Source organism: Anolis carolinensis, chromosome 5 (genome assembly GCF_035594765.1).
Source record: "Anolis carolinensis isolate JA03-04 chromosome 5, rAnoCar3.1.pri, whole genome shotgun sequence".
NCBI classification, from domain to species: domain Eukaryota; kingdom Metazoa; phylum Chordata; class Lepidosauria; order Squamata; family Dactyloidae; genus Anolis; species Anolis carolinensis.
Genome location: NC_085845.1, coordinates 13456996 through 13480073, shown reverse-complemented (window position 1 = coordinate 13480073; position 23078 = coordinate 13456996). Strand labels below are relative to the sequence as shown.

The 23078-nt window shown below is 40.3% G+C and overlaps 1 protein-coding gene across 1 annotated transcript; it reads right to left on the bottom strand.

Moving 5' to 3' along the window:
* Positions 1–5642: 5642 nt before the first annotated feature.
* LOC103279059 (interleukin-8) lies at positions 5643–12987 on the bottom strand. The gene is made up of 4 exons (XM_008112139.3): positions 12837–12987; positions 9340–9469; positions 7919–8002; positions 5643–6676 (listed from the first exon to the last, which is right to left on the bottom strand). Exons 1-4 carry the CDS (start codon positions 12895–12897, stop codon positions 6658–6660), a joined length of 294 nt encoding a protein of 97 aa, XP_008110346.1. The 5' UTR covers positions 12898–12987; the 3' UTR covers positions 5643–6657.
* Between the last annotated feature and the right edge of the window lie 10091 nt (positions 12988–23078).

Sequence of the window (23078 nt, the reverse complement as noted above, 5' to 3'; positions counted from 1 at the left end):
TATAGACTCAAGATTAGTATACAGCTCCAGGAAAATACAGGGACGCTTGTCTCTCTTTATTCCTTCCTTATGATGGACTTTCATAGACTAATAACTTGGATATCCATTGTTGAAACCTTTTGATTTGGCATGGCCTTCTTCTTGGATATTCAAGAGTACATTGTACCTTTAATAATATAGCTTTGTGAGATTTACTTCTGAGTAGGTCTATGCATGAGTTTAGTAATTATAACATTGTTGCTTTTCTCTTAAGGAATTGTAAGAGTTGCATGCATACATACATACATTTTTTTCTTGTGTTGGGACACAAGATCCCCATGAAAGTGGGGGAATTATGAATATGAAAGCACGATTTTTTTTACAATGGAGAACACTTCTCTAGGAGGTCCTCCAGCACAATTATATGGTCAACTTTTGGTAGACTCTTTGCAAAATAATCCTGTAAACACCAAATGGCAGTGGACGGTAGTTTGAAGAAAAAGCTATCCAATCAACCAGAAATAAGCCCAGAGACTGGCCCAGAGTTTCAAGCTTTGTCAGAAATTGTCAGTCAGTCAGTCAATAATCCTTCTACTCAAGTCAAGTAGGAATACATTACAACATTTGAAGATCAGAAATTGTACATGTACATATTAAGACTTTTAAAATATCCAAGTTATATGGCAAGGTTAGATCAATTTTTTGTCAATTCCTTGGACTATGTGCTATCGAAACCCAGAACCTCGAAACAGACCCCAATACCCGTGACCTCATGATAGCCCAGTTTCAGGAGACCTCCAGATTGTACTCACCAAACTGCATAAAACACATACACACATGAGGGAAAATCTCATCATTTCCCCCAAGTGGAAGAAACAATCCCCTCACAATGGCTCTGTGGAATTAACAATAGACCCGGACCCAATAGTCTTGTGGAAGTTACCCAACACCCAGTTGACTCCTCTCCATAGGAACCCATTCATACCATTCCAACACCCCTGCCACCCATTGTTAAGCCAGACAAAACACCAGGAATGGAGCTGTTAGCACCCATTAAATCAAACATTTCCTCTTGCGTGCAGCTATGAGAGGCGTATCAAGAAATAGCCACGAGACTTCAATTTGAGCAATGACAGTTTCTTAAAATTTCTTCCAGACCCAAGAACCAATCAGTGACAATGGCAGAAGGCACGGCTTACCTAACCAGTGCGCGGATCCTAGCCAGCCCCAGGCTAAGCCAGTGAGAACTCAGGATTTTGAACTGCTGTCACAGTCCCATAAATATTTCTGTAAGATTTCATTGTGGCATGTCAGTTTTGAGAGCTCTAACTCTGCTGGCATTGACTTTGGTCAAAGTGACTAAAAGCATCTGTTCCTTTGCCTTCATCCTGTTTGTGTTTCATTCAGTCTTTGGAGCTTGGCACACTGGGCCCTGTACCTACATTCTTGTGTTAGCTGAAATTACATATCAGAAGTAAGAATGTTGAAACCTAAGATGAGAGGACCTTTTTTTTCCTCCTGTTCCTCATAAATGGAAGTAAATTCATATGTCTATACCCATAGATTTAGGATGCATCAACATCAACATTAATACAGTTGGACACCACTTTAGCTGCCATAGCTTAATCCGGTGGAATCCTGGGATTTGTAGTTTAGTGATGCATCAGCACTCTTTGGCTGAGAAGACTAAAGATCTTGTAAACTACAAATCCTTTGCTTCCATAGTATTGACCCATGGCAGTTAAAGTGTTGTTAAGCTGCATTGTTTCTACAGGGTAGATCTACTCTTGGTTCTGAGCTGTCTCATTCATGATGTGTTGAATGAGGATTTGAACTTTGTCATCTGACCTTCCTTCCCTAAATGAATTTCTCCTAACGTTTCTTCCTTCCCCACGCCCTTTCATTTAAAGTTATAGTGCTAAAAACGTGTGAGAAAAAGAATATGGATACTTCGGAAAGATAGAAGGGAGGTTTTTATGGGGAATGGACCAAAATCATGGGTATGTTTAGGACACAAGTGGATGTGGGAATAAGAACAATTGTTACAAGATTGTTGTGACTCCCAAGAGCAGAATAGTTTGACTATTAATGGAAGTAATACCTTACCTGGAGAAGACCTAGGATTTTTAAGACTGGGGCCACAAAATTACTCATCTACTGACTTGTAAATTATCTCATTATCACCTAGAGGGCAGTAGATCTCCACTTGTGAAAGAAAGTTTCATATTCATGGAATTATGGAATCATAGAGTTAGAAGACACCACCAGGGCCATCCAGTCTAATCTTTATTTCAGAGCTCTGCTCCTTCAGAGACTCCAATGACTAAATAGTTTCATTAAAAAAGAGAGGAAAAGGTAGCAAGGCACATAGCAAGTCCTGCATATACAATTTGATTTTTACCCATATCACTTAATGGCTCTGGTCAGAAAATTACAGAAAATTCAACCTGTGCACTATGGCTCTATACAGGTAGATTTTCCCTTATCCTGAGATCCAAAATACTCCTTATCAAGAAACCACAATTGTTCATATGGGTGGTTGTGGCATCGTTGCTTTTTGATAGTTGGATGTACATAAACTTTGTTTCACCCACAAAATTATTAATTGGGCAGTGTGTATAAAGGAGCCTCCGGTGGTGCAGCGGATTAAACCGCTTAGCTGCTGAACTTGCTGACCGAAAGGTCGGCAGTTCAAATCTGGGGAGTGGGGTGAGCTCATGCTTTTAGCCCCAGCTTCTGCCAACCTAGCAATTCAAAAACATGCAACTGTGAGTAGATCAATAGGTTCTGCTCCAGTGGGAAAGTATCGGAGCTCTAGGCAGTTATGCTGGTCACATGACCTTGGAGGTATCTACAGACAATGCTGGCTCTTCAGCTTAGAAATGAAAAGGAGCACCAAGGGAGTTATTACACTGGAGGACTTAGAGATGCCTCGAGACATGCTCTCTTGGATAAAACACAGAGAAAAGCTATATCCTATCTGTAACTGAACTTCCATGTATTTTGGCATCCATAGTGGTGGTCCTAGAACTGAACCTCAGCAGACACACTGTATATCTTTTACCAGGTAGTGCAGGATGGAGGGTTCCAATGCAATTGCATCCTGTTGGTGGGCTTGTATTTTGGGCAACTGTGTGGAGAACATGTTTGGATGAAACAGAGCACCTTTGTCAAACACAAGGGCCATGGGCTGAATCTGGTCTTCCATGTCATTTTATGTGGCCCTCCAGATGTTGGGGTACAATGTCTGTATTCCCCATTATTAAACATTATGACTAGAGCTGATGGGAGGTGTAACAGTAACATTTGTAAGGTTGCAGTTTGTTCTCTTCAGTCAGGATAGTGGGGTTTGGACAAATGCAAGGCTGGCGGATAGGATGTCTGACTTTAAAATGTTATTTAACCTTTTCCCACCCTCAAAGCCACAAGGGCTGTTGGACTGCAATTCCCATTATCCCCAGTCCACATGGTGGATCATCAAAAGTGATGGGAGTTGTCATTCAGTAACATCTGGGGACACAAATTGGGTAAAAACTAAAGAGCACTAAGTACTATGGAAAAACATTATAGTAGACCTTCAAGACCCATGAATTCTCCATTCATGGATTCAATAGCCCTTTGAAGGCAACCATGAGGCTGATGTGATCTTCCATAAAAATGAATTTGACATCCTGAGATAGACATTTGGTCTGACCCAGCATGGTCCTTCTTATTTTTATTCTGTAGCTACAAGGTTACAAAACTGTAGCATATTGACCCTTTGAATGAGACAATAAGAAGGTGACCTCATGATATGAGGAACAGAGGTGTGTTCCAAAAATAGAGAGAGAGAGAAAGTGAGGCAAGGGGACAATTCTCATTTTCTCTTTTCTTATTACATGGAACGAATGCACATGAACTTGCAAGCCAATAAACTTGATATGAAATTCCGTATGGGGATTTTTTTTAACAGTTGGCCAGGGTATGTCACTTTCAAATTCCATTTGCAGAGCTTGCAACTTGAACCGAAGTGGCTTCCTTCTAGTCACAAAGGAAAGGATAACTTGTCTTGTGGGTGTGCTTTTCTCACAGAACTTAATGAAAATGTATTACCTCTGTGAGCTAAACACGGCTGCTGTGGGGGGCAGATGTGATTAGAAGTTGGACATTTCTATTCACTGATCTCCTCCTGCCCTAAATACAGGAAGAGTCTATGCCAGGCATGGGCAAAGTTAGGCCCTCCAGGTGTTTGGGACTCCAACTCCCTGTTTTGCCCATTTGGTGCCTTTTACAAATTGTTTAGGACCTCTTTAGCATTGTCCAGGGTCCGTTTTGCCCATTTGGTGCCTTTTATAAGATGTTTAGGGCATCTCTAGTGTTATCCAGGGCCCGTTTTGCCCATTTGGTGCCTTTTACAAGTTGTTTAGGGCCTCTTTAGCGTTTTCCAGGACCCGTTTTGCCATTTGGTACTGGCTGTAAGGAATTGTAGGAGTTGGAGTCCAAAACAACAGGAGAGCCTATGTTTGCCCATGCCTGTTCTACGCAGTTTTCCATTTGTTTCAGAAATCTTTCTCTGGGTTGACTATATAAGGTACAGTTTACCACGTAATATACAATGTCTTCCACCTGACATTGTCTACAAATGCATATAGCCAACCATCTCACCTCTCCAGATTTTTGTTTTGCAGGTTTGATTACTCAGATTATTTGATAAAAAATGTTCTGTCCTTGAATCTCAAGATCTTCCAGTTTGATGCTATGATTAACTTACACCAGAGGTTGATCAGGACATATTCCTGGAGACCTAAAAATTCCTAAGACCTCTCAAGATCTTCCAGTGAGATTCTTTATCAACTTCTGGCACAATTTGATTATATGAGATCCCTAGAGAAATATTATCTTAGATTGAGAAAACTGCATTTTTTTATTCATGGGTTTTCACTTTCCTTGGTATTTTGTGACCCTAACTCCAGTGAATAGAGAGGGCTGACTAAAGTCTATTTCCAATGGCACTAACGTCTATGCAGTAGGCGTTATTTAAAATCGCAATTCAATAAAGGCAATTTTTAAGGAGGATGGCTTAAGTTTGATCAGATATTTGGTTCTAAAATGCTCATCTTTCCAAAAAGAGGACCATGTAAAGAATGCTGAGATCCTAATGCAATCAAGTAAACAAAAGAGGAAACGGGCAACGCATATGGAAACAGGCATCATCCGGCATTACCAGATGTATTGCAATGTCCAACTATAGTCAGAGTTGGAAAACAGAGGATGGATGAAAAGCATTTGGCTTTGTGACTATACCCATGTACTAAGCAAGGACATCGATCACAATGCTATATCACAGTTGACATATGTAAACTTTACACAGGTGTTGCTAAGTAACAGAAGTACTAAGGGTCTCTCCCAGTAAACTGCAAAGACGTGTGTCATGTGTTATGTGTGAAAAATGAATGTGAAAGTGGCAATGTTTCTGCACAGAAAATACTGTGCCAAATACATGTGTGGCTATTGAAACTAAATCCTGAACTGTAATATACCTCCCTAATGACTCTACAGTAAAAAATAGTTACATTGCTCATTATTGCCTAAGGCATGCTGCTCATTATTGCCCACGAGTAGGAAATTGGTGAGTATGTACACCTCTCCAACAATTACCAAAATAAATCCAATTAAAGGACATATTTTCAAATGGAAAAAAATCATTTTATTGTTCAGTTCTATAGCAAAAACTTACAGAAGAAAACAGTTTTGCATCACATTTGGTCCATTCACATTTTAAAAGGTTTCCCATCAGGAATTTAAGAGCCAGCTAAAGCACACGTTTTTTAAAAGCCACCAGTTATTAAATATATTATTCTTCATAGATTTTAAATATTTCTCTATAAAGCAACTGTCTGTCTCATTAAAGTGACTACAGAATAGTTTTCATTATCACAGCCAACAGGAATGATGGGAAGGGAAATTGTGTTTTATGTACAGTAGAGTCTCACTTATCCAACATAAACGGACCGGAAGAACGTTGGATAAACAAAAATGTTGGATAATAAGGAAGGATTAAGGAAAAGCCTATTAAACGTCAAATTACGTTATGATTTTACAAATTAAGCACCAAAACGTCATGTTTTACAACCGACAGAAAATGCAGTTCAATACACGGTAACAGCACCATGTATTGAAAACATTGACTACAAAAACACTGACTACTAAAAGGCAGACTGCGTTGGATAATCCAGAACGTTGGATAAGCGAAAGTTGGATAAGTGATACTCTACTGTACTGTCATATTTTGGATGTATCATGAGACACATGGTTCATCAGAAAGTTCTTAATAGCATATTTGAGGAGAGCAGGCTGTGAGTTCAGGAAACTCTGTGCATTACTGTTTCCACAGTTTTCGAGGCAGGCAAATGCTTTTGCAGCCTTTACTATGGGAAAGTGTTTCATGAGTGAGCTTAGGATAAGAATATATTGGACATGAACACACAAGATTATGCCACAGGAATTGCAGAATGTCAGCAGGGCTAACACAGCCTAACTGTGCTTTAATGCATGCTGAATTAACTACATAAACAGGAGTACTGAGCTTTCTGGAGGCAGAATGGATGCAGAAAGCAGGAAGCTAGAAAGAAATTGCATCTGGGATTTGTGCGTTATCTGTTCTTCACTCTCCTGGAACATTTCAGACTTTGGAACATTTCAAGGGGAAGTTTCGTTCCTGTAAGAAAAATAAAAAGTAAGATAAACTATAGTAAATGTTTTCTTTTGACATTAAGTCTGGTCATGTTTGACTGTGCGGGTTGGTGCTCATCTCCATTTCTAAGCTGAAGAGCCGGCGTTGTCCATAGACACCTCTTAGGTCATATGGCCGGCATGGTTGCATGGAGTCCCATTACCTTCGTGCTAAAGTGGTACCTATTGAGCTACACACATTTGCATGTTTTCGAACTGCTAGGTTGGTAGAAGCTGGGGCTAACAATAGAAGCTCATCTTATCTTGAGGATTCGAACGACCGACCTTCTGGTCAGCAAGTTTCACAGCTTAGTAGTTTAACCCTCTGAACTATAGTGACACATAAAAGAGGCTTCAGAGACCTGTCTTCCATTAACCCACAAAGAGCAGTTGTAATCTTAACGCAGAGATGCCAACTTTGTGATTGCAGCAAGAGACTATTGGAGAATTCATACACTATCTGCTTTGGACTGGGATCAGAGGTCCATCCACACAATACAATTACAGCTCAGGCTGTGGTGCAGGCTGGAGAGCAAGCCAGCTGTAACCAGCTGCAATGAATCACTCCGACCAGGAGGTCATGAGTTCGAGGCCCGCTCGGAGCCTATGTTTGTCTTGTCTTTGTTCTATGTTAAAAGGCATTGAATGTTTGCCTATATGTGTAATGTGATCCTCCCTGTATCCTCTTCGGGGTGAGAAGGGTGGAATATAAATGCTGTAAATAATAAATAAATAAATAAATAATGCTATGGTATTTCAAATGGTTCTGATTAATCATGTCTCCTTCTAGTTAGTAGCTGACAGAAAGTTTTACAAGTTGTAGTCAAGCAGAAGCAGCTGAACGGCTTGAAAGTTGTTTTCCAAAATGCTGAATTCTTTCTGAAAGGTATTTTTTTCCACCTTAGAAAGGTCCTTTAAAGCAGGAGTGGGCAATTGTGGGATACCGGGGCTGCATTAACTGAGTTTTTCGGGCTGTATGGTCATGTTGCTGAAGCATTCTCTCCTGACGTTTCACCCACATCTATGGCAGGCATCCAAATGGATGCCTGCCATAGATGTGGGTGAAACGTCAGGAGAGAATGCTTCTGCAACATGACCATACAGCCCGAAAACCTCACACCAACCCAGTGATTCTGACCATGAAAGCTTTCGACAACACATTGGATAATATTGACTTGACAGGCTAGATGGGACCGAAGTGGGGAACAGACATTATGTTGGGACTTACGTGTTTTGAATCAGCTTCACTAAAACCTGTACCCATTTAGATTCGGGATTAACACACACTTTTCTATTTCCTTTCAGTGTGATTCTGTGAAACAAGAAGATTTGAAAGGGTCACTTTTTCCACATCAAAAGCAAGAAAACTCAGGTTCAACAAGAAATACAACAAGGACAAAGCGGATTGGATGGTATAATCTGCTGGATTTTGTCATTAGAAATGGAGTTAGGGATTCAGCAGTTAGGAACTTTTTAAAAAGTCATTTAAATCCACATCTCAGATCTGGATCAGGATAATCATATGTGCATGCAAGTGCCTTAATGCTTCATTGCAAGCTGTTTTTATGACAAAGCATCCCCTGCATTGTGGAGGATTAAAACAGCAGAGAACCTTCTTACCACCATCATTATCATCATCAACAACAACAAATTTTGAAATAAAAAATAAATTGCTGGACACCACCCCAAATCTGACTGAGGAGCAGGAAATATGAACCTCTTTTATCCTCCACAGTTATAGCATTTTGATACCATTTTTTAAAAATTGATTTAAAACAGGAATTGAGTGATAAAGGATTTAATATACTCAGTGCTTTGAAAATTATAGTTATTGTTAATCGTTTTTCTAAATTGTTAATTTTAACCCTGAATTCCTTGGATAATGGATAGGATATAAATAGTTGAATTTTCTTTTATAGTTTCATCTTAGAAAGGGTAAAGTTTTTCCCCTGACATTATGTCTGGTTGTGTTCAATTCTGGGGGTTGGTGCTCATCTCCATTTCTAAGCCAAAGAGATGGCTTTGTCTGTAGACACCTCCAAGGCCATGTGGCCAGTATGACTACATGGAGCACCGTTACTTCCCTGCTGGAGCAGTACCTATTGATCTACTCACATTTGCATGTTTTCGAACTGCTAGGTTGGCAGAAGCTGGGGCTGACAGTGGGAGCTCACCCTGCTCTCCGGATTTGAACTGCCGACCTTTCAGTCAGCAAGTTCCGCAGCTCAACGGTTTAATCCGCTGCGCCACCAGGGGCTCTAGTTCCATCTTGTAATATCCTAAATTTGTAGTTTTCTTTGGCATTTAGATTTTTCTGCCAGAGAGCAATAGAGCTTCTTCAGATTATAAATCCCAGATTTCACAGGAGAAATATATAACAATCAAAATTGTATTAAAGTGTGATTACTGTGTGGAGTGAAAGGTACCTTGGGTGCCTTAGCTAAGTTACTAATACAAATACTATTTTTAGGCAGTATATCTTAACTCTAATTTGAATATTTTGGCATTTGTGCCCTTCTCTGTGCTGGTCATGGACCGTAATAAAGTCTTGATTGATTTGAATATTTGTGAATAAACCAAATTGAGCCACTTTCCATCTCTTCCTCCAAAGGAAACCACAAAACAAAATTAGTGAATGGAGGCACTTACATTATTTCCATCCTTTGGCAGAGGATTCCAGCAGGTAAGATTTCAACTCTTGCAAATTTTGTAGGATTGATGAATTCGGACCTCACTCTTAAACACTTGCAGGATTCATTCACTGTTGGGTCAAAGATACCTGCAGGAGCCAGAAACTGATGAGACCTCTCAAGTCCTTCACATTTGCGGAAATTCATACCTTCGACTTACAAACAAAGTTGACTTATATACGAAGTCGACTTATACATGAGTATACATACATGGTATGACTATAGAAAGCTTCTGTTAATTTGGTTTCGTTTTTCCAAAGGGCATTTTCTCTTTCCTTTGTGGTAAAATGAGTTACAGAAATCACAAATAACAATAGCAACCAGAGGGTCAATTGATACACTGATTCTTTCCCCACTGACTATGATGACTGAATGATTGGAATTGCAGTCCAAATGTGTGTGGACTAGAGGGCTGCAAATTGCCCACCTATGAACTAAATGAAAGCACAAGTAATCTACAATGGCATGGTGTGATGGCTCATGAAGGACCTTAAACACTTAATGTCGTGATTTGTGATAGAAGGATATACAGTCTACATTTAAACTGTGAAGCTTTGGCTTTGCCTTTTCTTCTTCTTTGCTTCAGTTCCCCCTGTTTAGGTTTCCCAATAGTGTAGATGCCTCCATTTGTATTAGTTTTGGGGTGGAGCATAAAAATCTAAAGGCCAGCCTTAGTTGGTCTGTTCCATTTGCCTGTTACAGAGCTTTCTTGCTAAACTCCTTTTTCTTTCTGCAACAGAACTACAGTCATTAGAAGCCTGGATTTTGTCTGTAAATCTGAGGCCCAGCAATCCAAAACAGGCATCCTTAGCACTAATAAACTCTGCATCTAGCAGTATTTATATACCGGAGTTGTTGTGTGTTTTCCATGCTGTATGGCCATGTTCCAGAAGTCTTCTCTCCTGATGTTTTGACCACATCTATGGTGAAACATCAGGAGAGAATACTTCTGGAACATGGCCATATAGCCCAGAAAACACACAACAACCCTGTGATCCCGACCATGAAAGCCTTCGACAGCATATTTATATACCTTCAGTCCCAGAGACAACAGAAGCTTTTGGTCAGTCCAAGTTTCACAAAGTAGAAAACCAAGATATCTTCTAAGCACCAGCTTATAATCCATCACTTTACATTAAAGCCAAAAGACTTTCAAGGATCCCAGAGAGATGACTGCAACCAGCAAAATCTCCTTTTTTAATGTATTGTTTTAAGGTATCTTACATTACGGATGGAGTTAGCGTTTGTTCTTTCTGTTTTCAGTAAACTCATTTGGTTACCTTTTCACCTTGCCTGAAGTGCCTCTGTGTAAAGCCAGACACTATAGTTTCCTAAAGACTCTGCCGTGCCATCACATAAACTTCAAACATAATTTCCACTTGTAGCTTGCTGCTAAGTGTGCAGAGTTAGAATGCGGAAATTCCATCTCAGGCTTGAGTTGTCTTAAATTATATCAGGATGTTTTTCTACCCAGAATGAACTGACCCACTTTGGGGAAGTTCATGAGTTCCTAACAAGCTGCTGATCTGATTGCAGCCAGTAGGTCACATTCAATCAAATAGGACGCCAAAAGGAGACGTTGCATCATCACATGGAGGAAGAAGCTCAGAGACATCAACATCCAAATGACACTGCCAACTTCTCAAAATTCATTGATATAAAGTAGAGACTGACTCACTATCCTCTCCTTGGCCATTTGTTCTGATATCCTGCAGAATGAGACCTCACCAAAACAACAGCTGCAACACACTACTCAAAGAAGCAGATGGTTCCTTATTTTAGAAGAGTTAAGGTATAGTTCATCATCATCATTATATTTAGTATATCCAGGGGCTTAGTGGATAATGTATGAGTATATCCAGGAACTGGATCAACCTACTGTGAAGAGCAGGGCGAGGAACTTCAGATGATGTTGGATTGAGACTTCTAGGATTTTTTTTTTACATGGTTTATGCTCCCATGGCTGGTTGGTGTTAGCCAATACCTTTCACCTTAGTGATAGCCATGTATAAAAATGTGAAGGGAAGTCATAGGGAGACGGGAACAAGCTTGTTTTTTGCTGCCCTGGAAATTAGGACACAGAACAATGGCTTCAAACTACAGGAAAGGAGATTCCATCTGAACTTTAATTAGGAAGAACTTTTTAACTGTAAGAGCTGTTCAGCAGTGGAACTCTCTGCCATGGAGTGTAGTGGAGGCTCCTTCTTTGGAGGCTTTTAAGCAGAGGCTGGATGGCCATCTTTCAGGGGTGCTTTGAATGTGATTTCCTGCTTCTTGGAAGGTGGATGGACTAGATGGCCCATGAGGTCTTGTCCAACTCTATGATTCTATGGTTCCTTTCACTCTACTCAGTTGCAGTACTATAGGATTCTGTTGTATTTCATTGTTATACAATGGCAACATAATATGGAATCCTAGAATAGGTAATATAAAAGAGGGCATTCTGTGTTCTAAGCCAGATTCCTTTATAGCCTGCCAAAATTACAAACTCCAGAATTCCAGAGAATGGTGCCATGGGAAATTAAAGCGAAATAAGAATGCAATAGTAATTTACCCTGATAAAGCTCTATTATTTCACTTCAATTGCCATAGGACTATCCTAAGGAATCTTGGATTTTTTGGTTTATTGAAGCAATAGATCTCTCAACACTGTGTGTTGCAATGTGTTAAGTCTTGGATTAGACACTGAGGCCCCATCTACACTTCTGCTATAATGCAGGCTGAACTGCATTATATAATCAGTGTAGACTCATATAATGCAGTTTAACTGTATTGACATGGATTATATGACCAGTTCGATCTGCATTATAATGGCAGTCTAGATGGGGCCCGGGAGAACAGGATTTGAAGCCCCACTCAGTCATGGAAAGTCACTCTCTCCAAATAAATTCAGCTAAGAAACTTCTGTGATAGCTTTGCCTTAAGGTTACCTTAAGTTGGAAATAAATGGAAAGCACACAATAACATTGCCAGATCCAAGGATTCCGTACAATTGAAACTGTGATAGTTAAAAGTGGAACCATTGTGCTATAATTCTGTAATATAAATAGACTCCTACTAGGTTAGACGTCTTTTTCTTCTTTGCTAACTCAGCAAATTATTGGAAATTCCCAAGCTGCATTCTGTCCCTATGGAAATGCCCTGGAAAGCGGGAACGGGCTTAAATTTTTGCTCACCTAAGAAGAGCAAAAGGTGGCCTTGGGCACGTTACTGTCTCTTCCTGTCTTCGTCTTATTATCATCATTATGTTTATTATATATATTTATACCTAGCTTTTTCTCTCCACAAGGAGACTCAAAGCGGCTCTTACAGGGTTGTTAATCTCTGATGTTCTGAGTTGGCTGAAGAAAAGGTGAAAGACAAATAAAATTAAACCCAAAAAAGGCACTGATGCCACCCAGCCAAAGTTAATGAGAAAGAAGGACCACTAAAGGGCAAATCCAAGATGGTACTTACTTGCAGCTGTGATGTGCAAGGCAAGAAGCAGCACCCAGAGGATAAGATGGCGAGATCCCATTTCAGCTTTAGTGGTCAGCTCCTCTACTCAGGAAGGAATTCAGCCTTGGATTCTTGTTGGATGGACCTTTGGTGGGCAAGAGGCTTCTATTTATTGCAGAGAGCCCCACTTTACGTCAACAAGCCAAAGGCTATTTTAAGTCCCATTTATGCAAAGTTGCATCATGGCCAATTTCCCATTAGGCTTCCCGTAGAATTTGCAGTGCTGAGCTTGCAATTTGGTAACAGAACCAGAACAGAAAACTCATGAGCAGTTGAATATTTCACAGATAATAAGGGTTATGCATGTAGCAAATCAAGATGATTTTTAAAACAATCTAATTTTGTTTTAACAAGCTACATTTTTGTTCTTTAATAATTAAATTAAATAATTAAAATTGACAGAAAAAAACATGAATATCAGAACATTCAAATATAGAAGAGCGCACTGCTATTAGATATATCCGTTTGTATGCAAACCTAAGACTAAAGCCTTAGTTTAATAAGCAACTTTGAAGAAGGGAACGTCTTGGAAGGGTAATAATGAAATACTATAATAAAAAGCAATGGATCTGAGGACAAGGAGGCTGGTGCATGAAATACTGAATTCTCCCTATATTGCTTACTAGCAGAAGTATTGCATAGCCAGTAATGCTGTAAGGACTAGGACCAGGATCTTCTCGTAGCAAACTGCTCACACAATGGACCACAAAATAAGCGATTGTGCAGGCTTGGCAGTCTCAGAGCAGTGGTTCTCAACCTGTGGGTCCCAAGATGTTTTGGCCTTCAACTACCAGAAATCTTAACAGCTGGTAAACTGGCTGGGATTTCTGGGAGTTGTAGGCCAAAACACCTGGAGACCCACAAATTGAGAAGCCCTGTCACAGAGGAACGCAACACCAGTGACAGGAGAAGGAATGGTTGGCTCCAACCTGCATATTTCTTGAAGGCCTGACTTTGAAGGGCTTCTCAAAGCTAAAGCTGTATCTGCATAGGCTTTTCTCGGTCACTGACTAATGCTGAGGTGGGCATTGCTAACAGACTCTAGGACTGAGCTAGACAACTACAGACCAGGGATACTTTTCTGCCCCTTCAAGACCTAGTAGGGTGCATTGGGAAGTCCTAAAGTAATGTCACATCACTAGAATCATAGAATCATAGAATAGTAGAGTTGGAAGAGACCTCATGGGCCATCCAGTCCAACCCCCTGCTAAGAAGCAGGAAATCGCATTCAAAGCACCCCCGACAGATGGCCATCCAGCCTCTGCTTAAAAGCCTCCAAAGAAGGAGCCTCTACCACAGTCCGGGGGAGAGAGTTCCACTGCCGAACAGCCCTCACAGTGAGGAAGTTCTTCCTGATGTTCAGGTGGAATCTCCTTTCCTGTAGTTTGAAGCCATTGTTCCGTGTCCTAGTCTGCAGGGCAGCAAAAAACAAGCTTGCTCCCTCCTCCCTATGACTTCCCCTCACGTATTTGTACATGGCTATCATGTCTCCTCTCAGCCTTCTCTTCCGCAGGCTAAACATGTCCAGCTCTTTAAGCCGCTCCTCATAGGGCTTGTTCTCCAGACCCTTAATCATTTTAGTCGCCCTCCTCTGGACGCTTTCCAGCTTGTCAACATCTCCCTTGGACACAGTATTCCAGGTGTGGTCTGACCAAGGCAGAATAGAGGGGGAGCATGACTTCCCTGGATCTAGACGCTATTCCCCTATTGATGCAGGCCAGAATCCCGTTGGCTTTTTTAGCTGCCGCATCACATTGTTGGCTCATGTTTAACTTGTTGTCCACGAGGACTCCAAGATCTTTTTCACATGTACTGCTGTCTAGCCAGGCGTCCCCCATTCTGTATCTTTGATTTCCATTTTTTCTGCCAAAGTGAAGTATCTTGCATTTGTCCCTGTTGAACTTCATTTTGTTAGTTTCAGCCCATCTCTCTAGTCTGTCAAGATCGTTTTGAATTCTGCTCCTGTCTTCTGGAGTGTTAGCTATCCCTCCCAGTTTGGTGTCATCTGCAAACTTGATGATCGTGCCGTCTAACCCTTCGTCTAAGTCGTTAATCAAGATGTTGAACAGAACCGGGCCCAGGACAGAACCCTGCGGCACTCCACTCGTGACTTCTTTCCAAGATGAAGACGACGCATTGGTGAGCACCCTTTGGGTTCGTTCGCTTAGCCAATTACAGATCCACCTAACCGTAGTTTTGTCTAGCCCACATTTTACTAGTTTGTTTGCCAGAAGGTTGTGGGGGACTTTGTCGAAGGCCTTACTGAAATCCAGGTAGGCTACATCCACGGCATTCCCTGTATCGACCCAACTCGTAACTCTGTCGAAAAAAGAGATCAGATTAGTCTGGCATGACTTGTTTTTGGTAAATCCGTGTTGACTATTAGCAATGACTGCATCTGTTTCTAAGTGTTTGCAGACCACTTCCTTAATGATCTTTTCCAGAATCTTGCCTGGTATCGACGTGAGGCTGACCGGACAGTAATTGTTTGGGTCGTTCTTTTTTCCTTTTTTGAAGATAGGGACCACATTTGCCCTCCTCCAATCTGCTGGGACTTCTCCCGTTCTCCAAGAACTCTCAAATATGATTGCCAGTGGTTCTGAAATAACTTCCGCTAGTTCCTTAAGTACTCTTGGATGTAGTTGATCTGGCCCTGGCGACTTGAATTCGTTTAGAGTGGCCAGGTGTTCCTGGACAACTTGTTTCCCTATTTGGGGTTGGATTTCCCCTAATCCTTCGTCCATTTTATGTTTCTGTCACTATTGGTTTTGTTTTGAGCTGATTATGGGGCCTTTTAAGCTGGCTTGAGCAGTTATGCGGATCAAACAAAACTTTTAAGCTATTTGTGAACCTCAGAGGGAAATGTAGGGCAAACCTGAAAGACTGAAGCACAGGGAGACTTAAGAACCCACAAATCATGGCCTTGCAGGCCCCAGGGTAGCTTTTCCCCCACCTTTATTTGAGAGTCCAGCTTCTTATGATGTCTGATTTACAATCCTTGCCAAGAGAATTTTATTTTACTGAATGCCACATTTTGTTGTTATGTGCCTACAAGTCATTTCTTGCTTATGTTGATCCTAAGGTGACCCTATTAGATGGCTTTCTAGGGCTGAGACTTGCCCAAGGTCACCCAATTGGGAATTTGAACCCTGGTCTCCAGATTCACTGTCCAGTGCTGAAACCACTATGAAAATCACTGAATACGAAGACTATTCCAAATCATTGTTTGAGCTGAACCAAAAGTGGGCAAGATTTTTTCACTTTCGAAATAGGCCTGACTTGGCTAATTAGCAAAGGCAGAAGGAAGGGGCAGCAATCTCCACCCCAACAGCTGTCCACTCTTTCACAACTGGGTTCCCACCCAATATTCATGCAGATGCTTCATGACTGACCCTTCTTAGCAATCTGCATTATACTAGAGAGGTCAGCTCATCTCCAGTAGTATGACTTGCAATAGTCCACAGTGGACATTTCTAATTCATTTTGCTATCTCTGTAATATTTGCATTCAGTTGCATTGCTGCCACAATTCTACTTGGAAAGGGGATGGGTTTTTAAGGAATTAATATATGGTGCTTACATTGATCAGTGGATAAGTTGACTCAGACTTCTGTCCCATGTCCTGCATGTTCTTTTGTTCCCAATCAAACCTGGCTCCCTATCGCTTATATTTTTGCTGCAATTTAGCGGCTGGATATAGCACAAAAAGTCTTGAAGTCGAGGCAAAATGCTTGCAGAACAGCTTGTCCAGAAAAGATCCACTTACCTCCAGCAGCATGACTTGTGATGGTCCACGCTAGACATTTTTAGTTGGTTTTGCTGTGATGTTTGCATTCAGTTGCATTGTTTTATTCATGTATATGGATACATATTTTCATGATGTAGTCCAGTGGTTCCCAACCTTTCTTTGACCAGGGACCACTTGACCGGGGCCCACTTTGACCAGTAACCACTATTGTACTAATGCCCTCCAACATTAGTACCAAAAGAGTTATGAATCAGTTTTTGGTCAACTTTAGATTTGGTTTGCTTATTCGGGGTGCTGATCCAGAAAATTGCATTGGATAAACCACATCAGCTCTAGTTTCTGATACAGAACATATGCCATCCAGTAGTTGCCATCTACTCTCCCACAGAAAACCAAATTTAATAATCTAGAGATGATGTGGTCTATCCAATGCAATGGTCAGCTCTGCAGAAAGGAGTAGACATAAATAAATAAATAAATAAATAAATAAATAAATAAATAAATAAATAAATAAATAAATAAATAAGCAGGTTTGTGGACCGGATTTTCATTCTTGCGGCTCATTGCTGGGCCACGGCCCACAGGTTGAGAACCAGTGCTATAGTCTAACATGTCTCTGGTTGTTCACTTCTTCACTAGTCTGCACTATTTCAGTTTCTCAGCACTCAACCCTCCAGTAAAAGTTCACTTTGTTAAGGCAGATGCCATTGCCTTTGACCCATAAAGTGCTGTGATGACAACCATATTCATATTTCTCCTACCTTTGCAGGCAAATGTGCTTTGCTTCTGAATAGTGCTCATTGCCTTTGCACATTTCCATTGCACACTGGGAGATCAGCCTTGAGCACTGACCATTTATCCACATCCACTGTGCTTCTTTGGTATTCGATGTTTGAGTAATTAAAGCATAACATTACAAGACTGGCAGCTATTTGTACTTTCCTGAGGTGATGTATAGCCTAGAGCAATTTTTTGTGTGTCAGGAGTGACTTGAGAAACTGCAAGTTGTTTCTGGTGTGAGAGAATTAGCCACCTGCAAGGACGTTGCCCAGAGGACACCTGGGTGTTTTGATATTTTTACCATCCTTGTGGGGGGCTTCTCTCATGTCCCTGCATGAAGCTGGAGCTGATAGAGGGAGCTCATTTATGCTCTCCCCGAGTTGGGTTCGAACCAGCAACGTTCAGGTCAGCAATCCAACTTTCAAATTAGGAGTCCTACTGGCACAAGAGTTTAATCCACTGCGCCACCGGGGGCTCCTAGTCTCGGCAAATGTGTTCCTACAAAGTAATTGAATATTTCTGCCAAACACCATTAAAACCTCCAAATCTAGGTCTAGGTCTGAAGCTAAGAATTGAACTCGAGCTGTTTGGCTATAAGGATTGCTCAGCTTACGCAACTGAAGACCCATTCTTTTCCCTTTAATTTAATAAGGCTGGTACCCATTGCAAAAGAAATGACCACGAATGCTGAATTCAGCAATAAGGTTACCATCCTCACAGGGCATGCACCGGACATTATGCCTTAGCTGAATATGATATGAAGACACTAGAGTTTGCATTTCTGGAAATATACCTTGTTCCCTATCCTTCGTGAAGAAAGTGGCTTGTTGCAGAAGTGTTCCATCTTTCTGGTTGAGAACACAATCTGCAAAATTTCTCAAGAATACTGGGAAAAGCTTCAAAACCTCCCACCTTTGCTGACCAGCTGAATTTAAGAGATAAGACGTTGTAGACTCATTCTCTGCAGAGGGCAGAAACAGGTCTGATGGGTTATAAATTACAACAAGGTAGGTTTCAATTAGACATCAGAAGGAAATTTTTGATAGTAAGAGTGGTTTGACAATTGAATCAGTTACTTAGAAAGTCTCCTTCTCTGAACATCTTTGAACAGAAGCTAAGCAGCTGTGTCTGGGGAAGTTGAAGATCCTGCAGAGGAATGGACTTGATGTCCCATGAGATCCCTTCCAAGTCTTTGATTCTGTTTTCTCTTATTCTAGATAACAGGACAGTAGACTAGATGGTTTCAAAAGAAAATGCAAAACCCAGCAAGAGTAGAAAATCTCCAATAGAAATAGAGGTGTATACACACTGATGAAATTTTTGAAAATGTTGTTAAGAGCTGAGAATGTGAAGCATCCCAAAAGGCACTCTCTGATCCATAGAGAAGAACCTTTCACACGGTCTCTAGAAGATCCAAAATATTTTGGTTTACTTATGCAAAGTTTCCCTGACTTGGTTTTTTTTTAAAAAAAATTCACATGTGCCTGTTCATTTTGGATGCCAAGTTTGCTGAAACATGTTGAACAGCACTTTTTCTTGGTGGCATACAATCTCTCCTTATTATTACCATGTTATTAATGAATCAGGTATCAAAATTTCTGTTAAAGAAGCAATTTGTTACTTTCCCCCATATTAGGAAAATGGGGACAAGAGAGGCTTATTACGCACTTCCTCTGTGTGTTCTGTACTTGGACATTTGCTTATGTATTGATATACACACATTGATGTATCAATCCTCTGAAAAGAGGACAACTGGTCTCCAGCTGCTTTATAGCCAGAGTTTAAGATACATGGTCTTGTTCAATCGTATTTTCTTTTGGATATTCAGCTCCAGAGATAAACAGAGATAAACAAACAGAAGAAACTAAATCAAAAAAAGTTTGGTTACTTTTTTCCCTTTTCTTTTCCATTTTTTGTCTTTTTAAAAAATCCCTTTTCTCTTCCCTTCTCTTTAAAGCTCTTTATTCGTTCTTTTCTACAATCCTAATTGTTCCCCCATTTTTAATTGTACTTAAAAATAAAACATTTTTTTAAAGAAAGGAGATAATAAAAGGGCAATAGGGCTGCCCATTTTATCTCCTCTTATATCTGACTCCCTGCCAGCTTCCATTATCAGTTGGGACATGAACCCACTCTAGCATTTGGTCCAATCTTAAACTACCCAAAGTGCTGAATGATATCCCCAAATAAGGTCAACACCTTGGATAGTTCATTTACTCCCCACCTTACCTCCACAAGACCCGAAATCTATGACTCTGCTACATAGATTAATGCAATAGACCAATTTTATGCAATACCCTATACCAGGAGTGCCCAAACTAAGGCCCGTATGCCGGATGCATTTACCTAGCCCCTGCCCTCAGTTTTAGACTTAGGCTCACCCAAAGTCTGAAATGACTTGAAGGCACACAACAACAACAATCCTACGAGTTAACTTGACTATCACATTGACCAGAAGCAGGCCCACACTTCCCATTGAAATCCTGATAGGTTTATATTGGTTAAAATTGTTTCTATTTTTAAATATTGTATTATTCTTTCATTGTTGTTGTTGTTGTTGTTGTTGCTTTTTGCACTGCAAATAAGACAGTGTGCATAGGAATTTGTTCATTTTTTTTCCAAAATATATATATGCATATATACAACATAATTTACAATAATATATAATATTATAATATATTGTATATGCATATAATATTAATAATATTATTTTGTAATACAATATAATACTAATAATACAATATAATAATATTATTTGTATATTATATATTAAATGTAATATTAATAATAATATTACAATCTCTCTATATAAAAGGGTAATGAAATTTTGGACAAAACAACAAAACTACACATCCCAGAAACACTAAACTTGGCAGCACAACCCTTCATCCATGCCTCTACGTTCATACAACAAACAGCTCCAGCTACTCCAGGAAACGGCCAGGCTTTGAGATTGCAAGGCTATTCACTGCTATTCCACCTGGCCAACAAAGGATTCCCATAAGCCACAGCAACACGTGGCCGGGCAAAGCTAGTATATAGATATAGTACAATATGGTAATTTATTGCCAGTATTGTGCTATGCTAATAATATAATATTGTATGTAAATTTAATTTGTAAGCCGCTCTGAGTCCCCTTCGGGGTGAGAAGGGCAGGATATAAATGTATTAAAAAATAAATAAAATAAATAAATGATCATTCGGCCCCTCAACAATCCGAAGGATTGTGGACCGGCCCTCTGCTTAAAAAGTTTGAGGATCTCTGCCCTATACCAATGAGACCAGTATCCACAGTTTAATTTATCGATATCTAACAAAAGATGTTCTCTCAATGCATTTTCCAGGTATTTTTCAGCCACAAGGTTCATGTGGATTACTTCTTGGTTTGCAGTCGTACTTGAATCCAGAGGCTCAGTCCTGCTGATAAATATTTTTTCTTGCAACATTATGGAGTCCCAGGAATTTTGGTAGGGTTCACTATTATATGCGATTTCATGCATCCACATGAAGTTCAAGAATATTTCTCCTGTGGCTATGGGGGTGGGAGGGGGATGTCATACTATATGCCAGAGAATGCAAAGCCTGTTTGATTAGAAATATCTGGGGGAAAACAAATTATATGCATATACACACTCATTGATACTTCTCTGCATAATTATTTTCAGCCTTCTCCTAAACCTCAGCATATAGGCGATGCTTTAAGGAAGGTTGCAGGCTGTGTTTCTGATCTCTCCAAGATCTGCAAGCAAAGCAACTTTTCATCCTTCCTTGTTTTGAATAAAGGAGGGAATGGGTGAAAAAGTCCCTAAAGCCCTGTTATCAGTATGTTTAGAGGTACAATCAGTAAACTGAGCCAGCATTTCTCTCCCATTTCACATCTGTTTCCTCTTCATCTATGGCTTTCTTGGGAATGTCCCTATCTCCAAAGTCCGCTGCCTCTAAAGATGTGACTGCTTTTGTGAGAGGGGATTTACAGCAACCACCACGGGGGCAGAAATCAGTAACAAAGCTATGTCGGTGGAAAGGGGAGAGACAAGGAATGTTTTATTATTATATCCATTTGCATCAGGGTAACTCATTCTATCTGAGGCTGCTTTTAGCAAATTATCTGGGAATTTCTGTGGGTCCAAGATGCTGTGTCCAGACTGCTGACTAGAGCTGCTTAAATGGAGATTGGAATCTCCCTGTTACAAAAACTGGTATTGATAACCCAGTTGTTGTTGTTTTTTTGTTTTGTTTTGTTTTTTGCAAAGTTTGAAGTGCTGATTATAACTTCTTAAAAGCATAGGGTTCAGGCTACCTGAAATAATAATAATAATAATAATAATAATAATAATAATAATAATAATAATAACAACCTGATCCTTGCAGCCCAGGAGTAAGACATCAGAACAAAGGCAATTCAGGCCAAGATCGAAAAATCAGCTGATGACCCAAAATGCAGACTGTGCAAGGAAACCGACGAAACCATTGATCATATCCTCAGCTGCTGTAAGAAAATTGCACAGACAGACTACAAACAGAGGCACAACTATGTGGCCCAAATGATTCATTGGAACTTATGCCTCAAGTACCACCTCCCAGCAGCAAAGAACTGGTGGGATCACAAACCTGCAAAAGTATTGGAAAATGAGCACGCAAAAATACTGTGGGACTTCCGAATCCAGACTGACAAAGTTCTGGAACACAACACACCAGACATCACAGTTGTGGAAAAGAACAAGGTTTGGATCATTGATGTCGCCATCCCAGGTGACAGTCACATTGATGAAAAACAACAGGAAAAACTCAGCCTCTATCAGGACCTCAACATTAAACTTCAAAGACTCTGGCAGAAACCAGTGCAGGTGGTCCCGGTGGTGATGGGCACACTGGGTGCTGTGCCAAAAGATCTCAGCCGGCATTTGGAAACAATAGACATTGACAAAATTACGATCTGCCAGCTGCAAAAGGCCACCCTGCTGGGATCTGCATGCATCATCCGAAAATACATCACACAATCCTAGACACTTGGGAAGTATTCGACTTGTGGTTTTGTGATGTGAAATCCAGCATATCTATCTTGTTTGTTGTGTCATAATAAAATAATAATAATAATAATAATAATAATAATAATAATAATAATAATAATAATAAAAGTTAAATGTGTTGTCGAAGGCTTTCATGGCCGGGATCACAGGGTTGTTGTATGTCTTTGTATGTTGTATACTTCTGGAACATGGCCACACAGCCCGAAAGACATATAACAACCCAATAATACGTTATTTTTCTATCCCACCACCATCTCCCCAAAGAGACTAGGGGTGGCTAACATGGGGCCAAGCCCAAAACAGAAACAAAATCTGACAAGTTAAAACCAATAAATAACTAAAAACAGTATCATCATAGCATTCAGATATAAAAACAAATTAAAACACAAAATACAATATAACAGCATGGTGACCAAGAAGGGGAAAGGTAATAAAAATGAACATCATCATCCATGGATGAAATGGGGGCGGTCAAGTCAAAAAGTACATAGTTTCAAGACCATCAATAAAGTGCCTGGGCAAGTGTTGAAGTGTTACCTGAGATAGTTTGGGGCAGGATAGGTAGGAGGGAAAATAAAGTGCAGGGAGAAAGTATGTCAATGAGAGGGGTCTATCATGTTATTGGTTGTTCAAATGCACACTT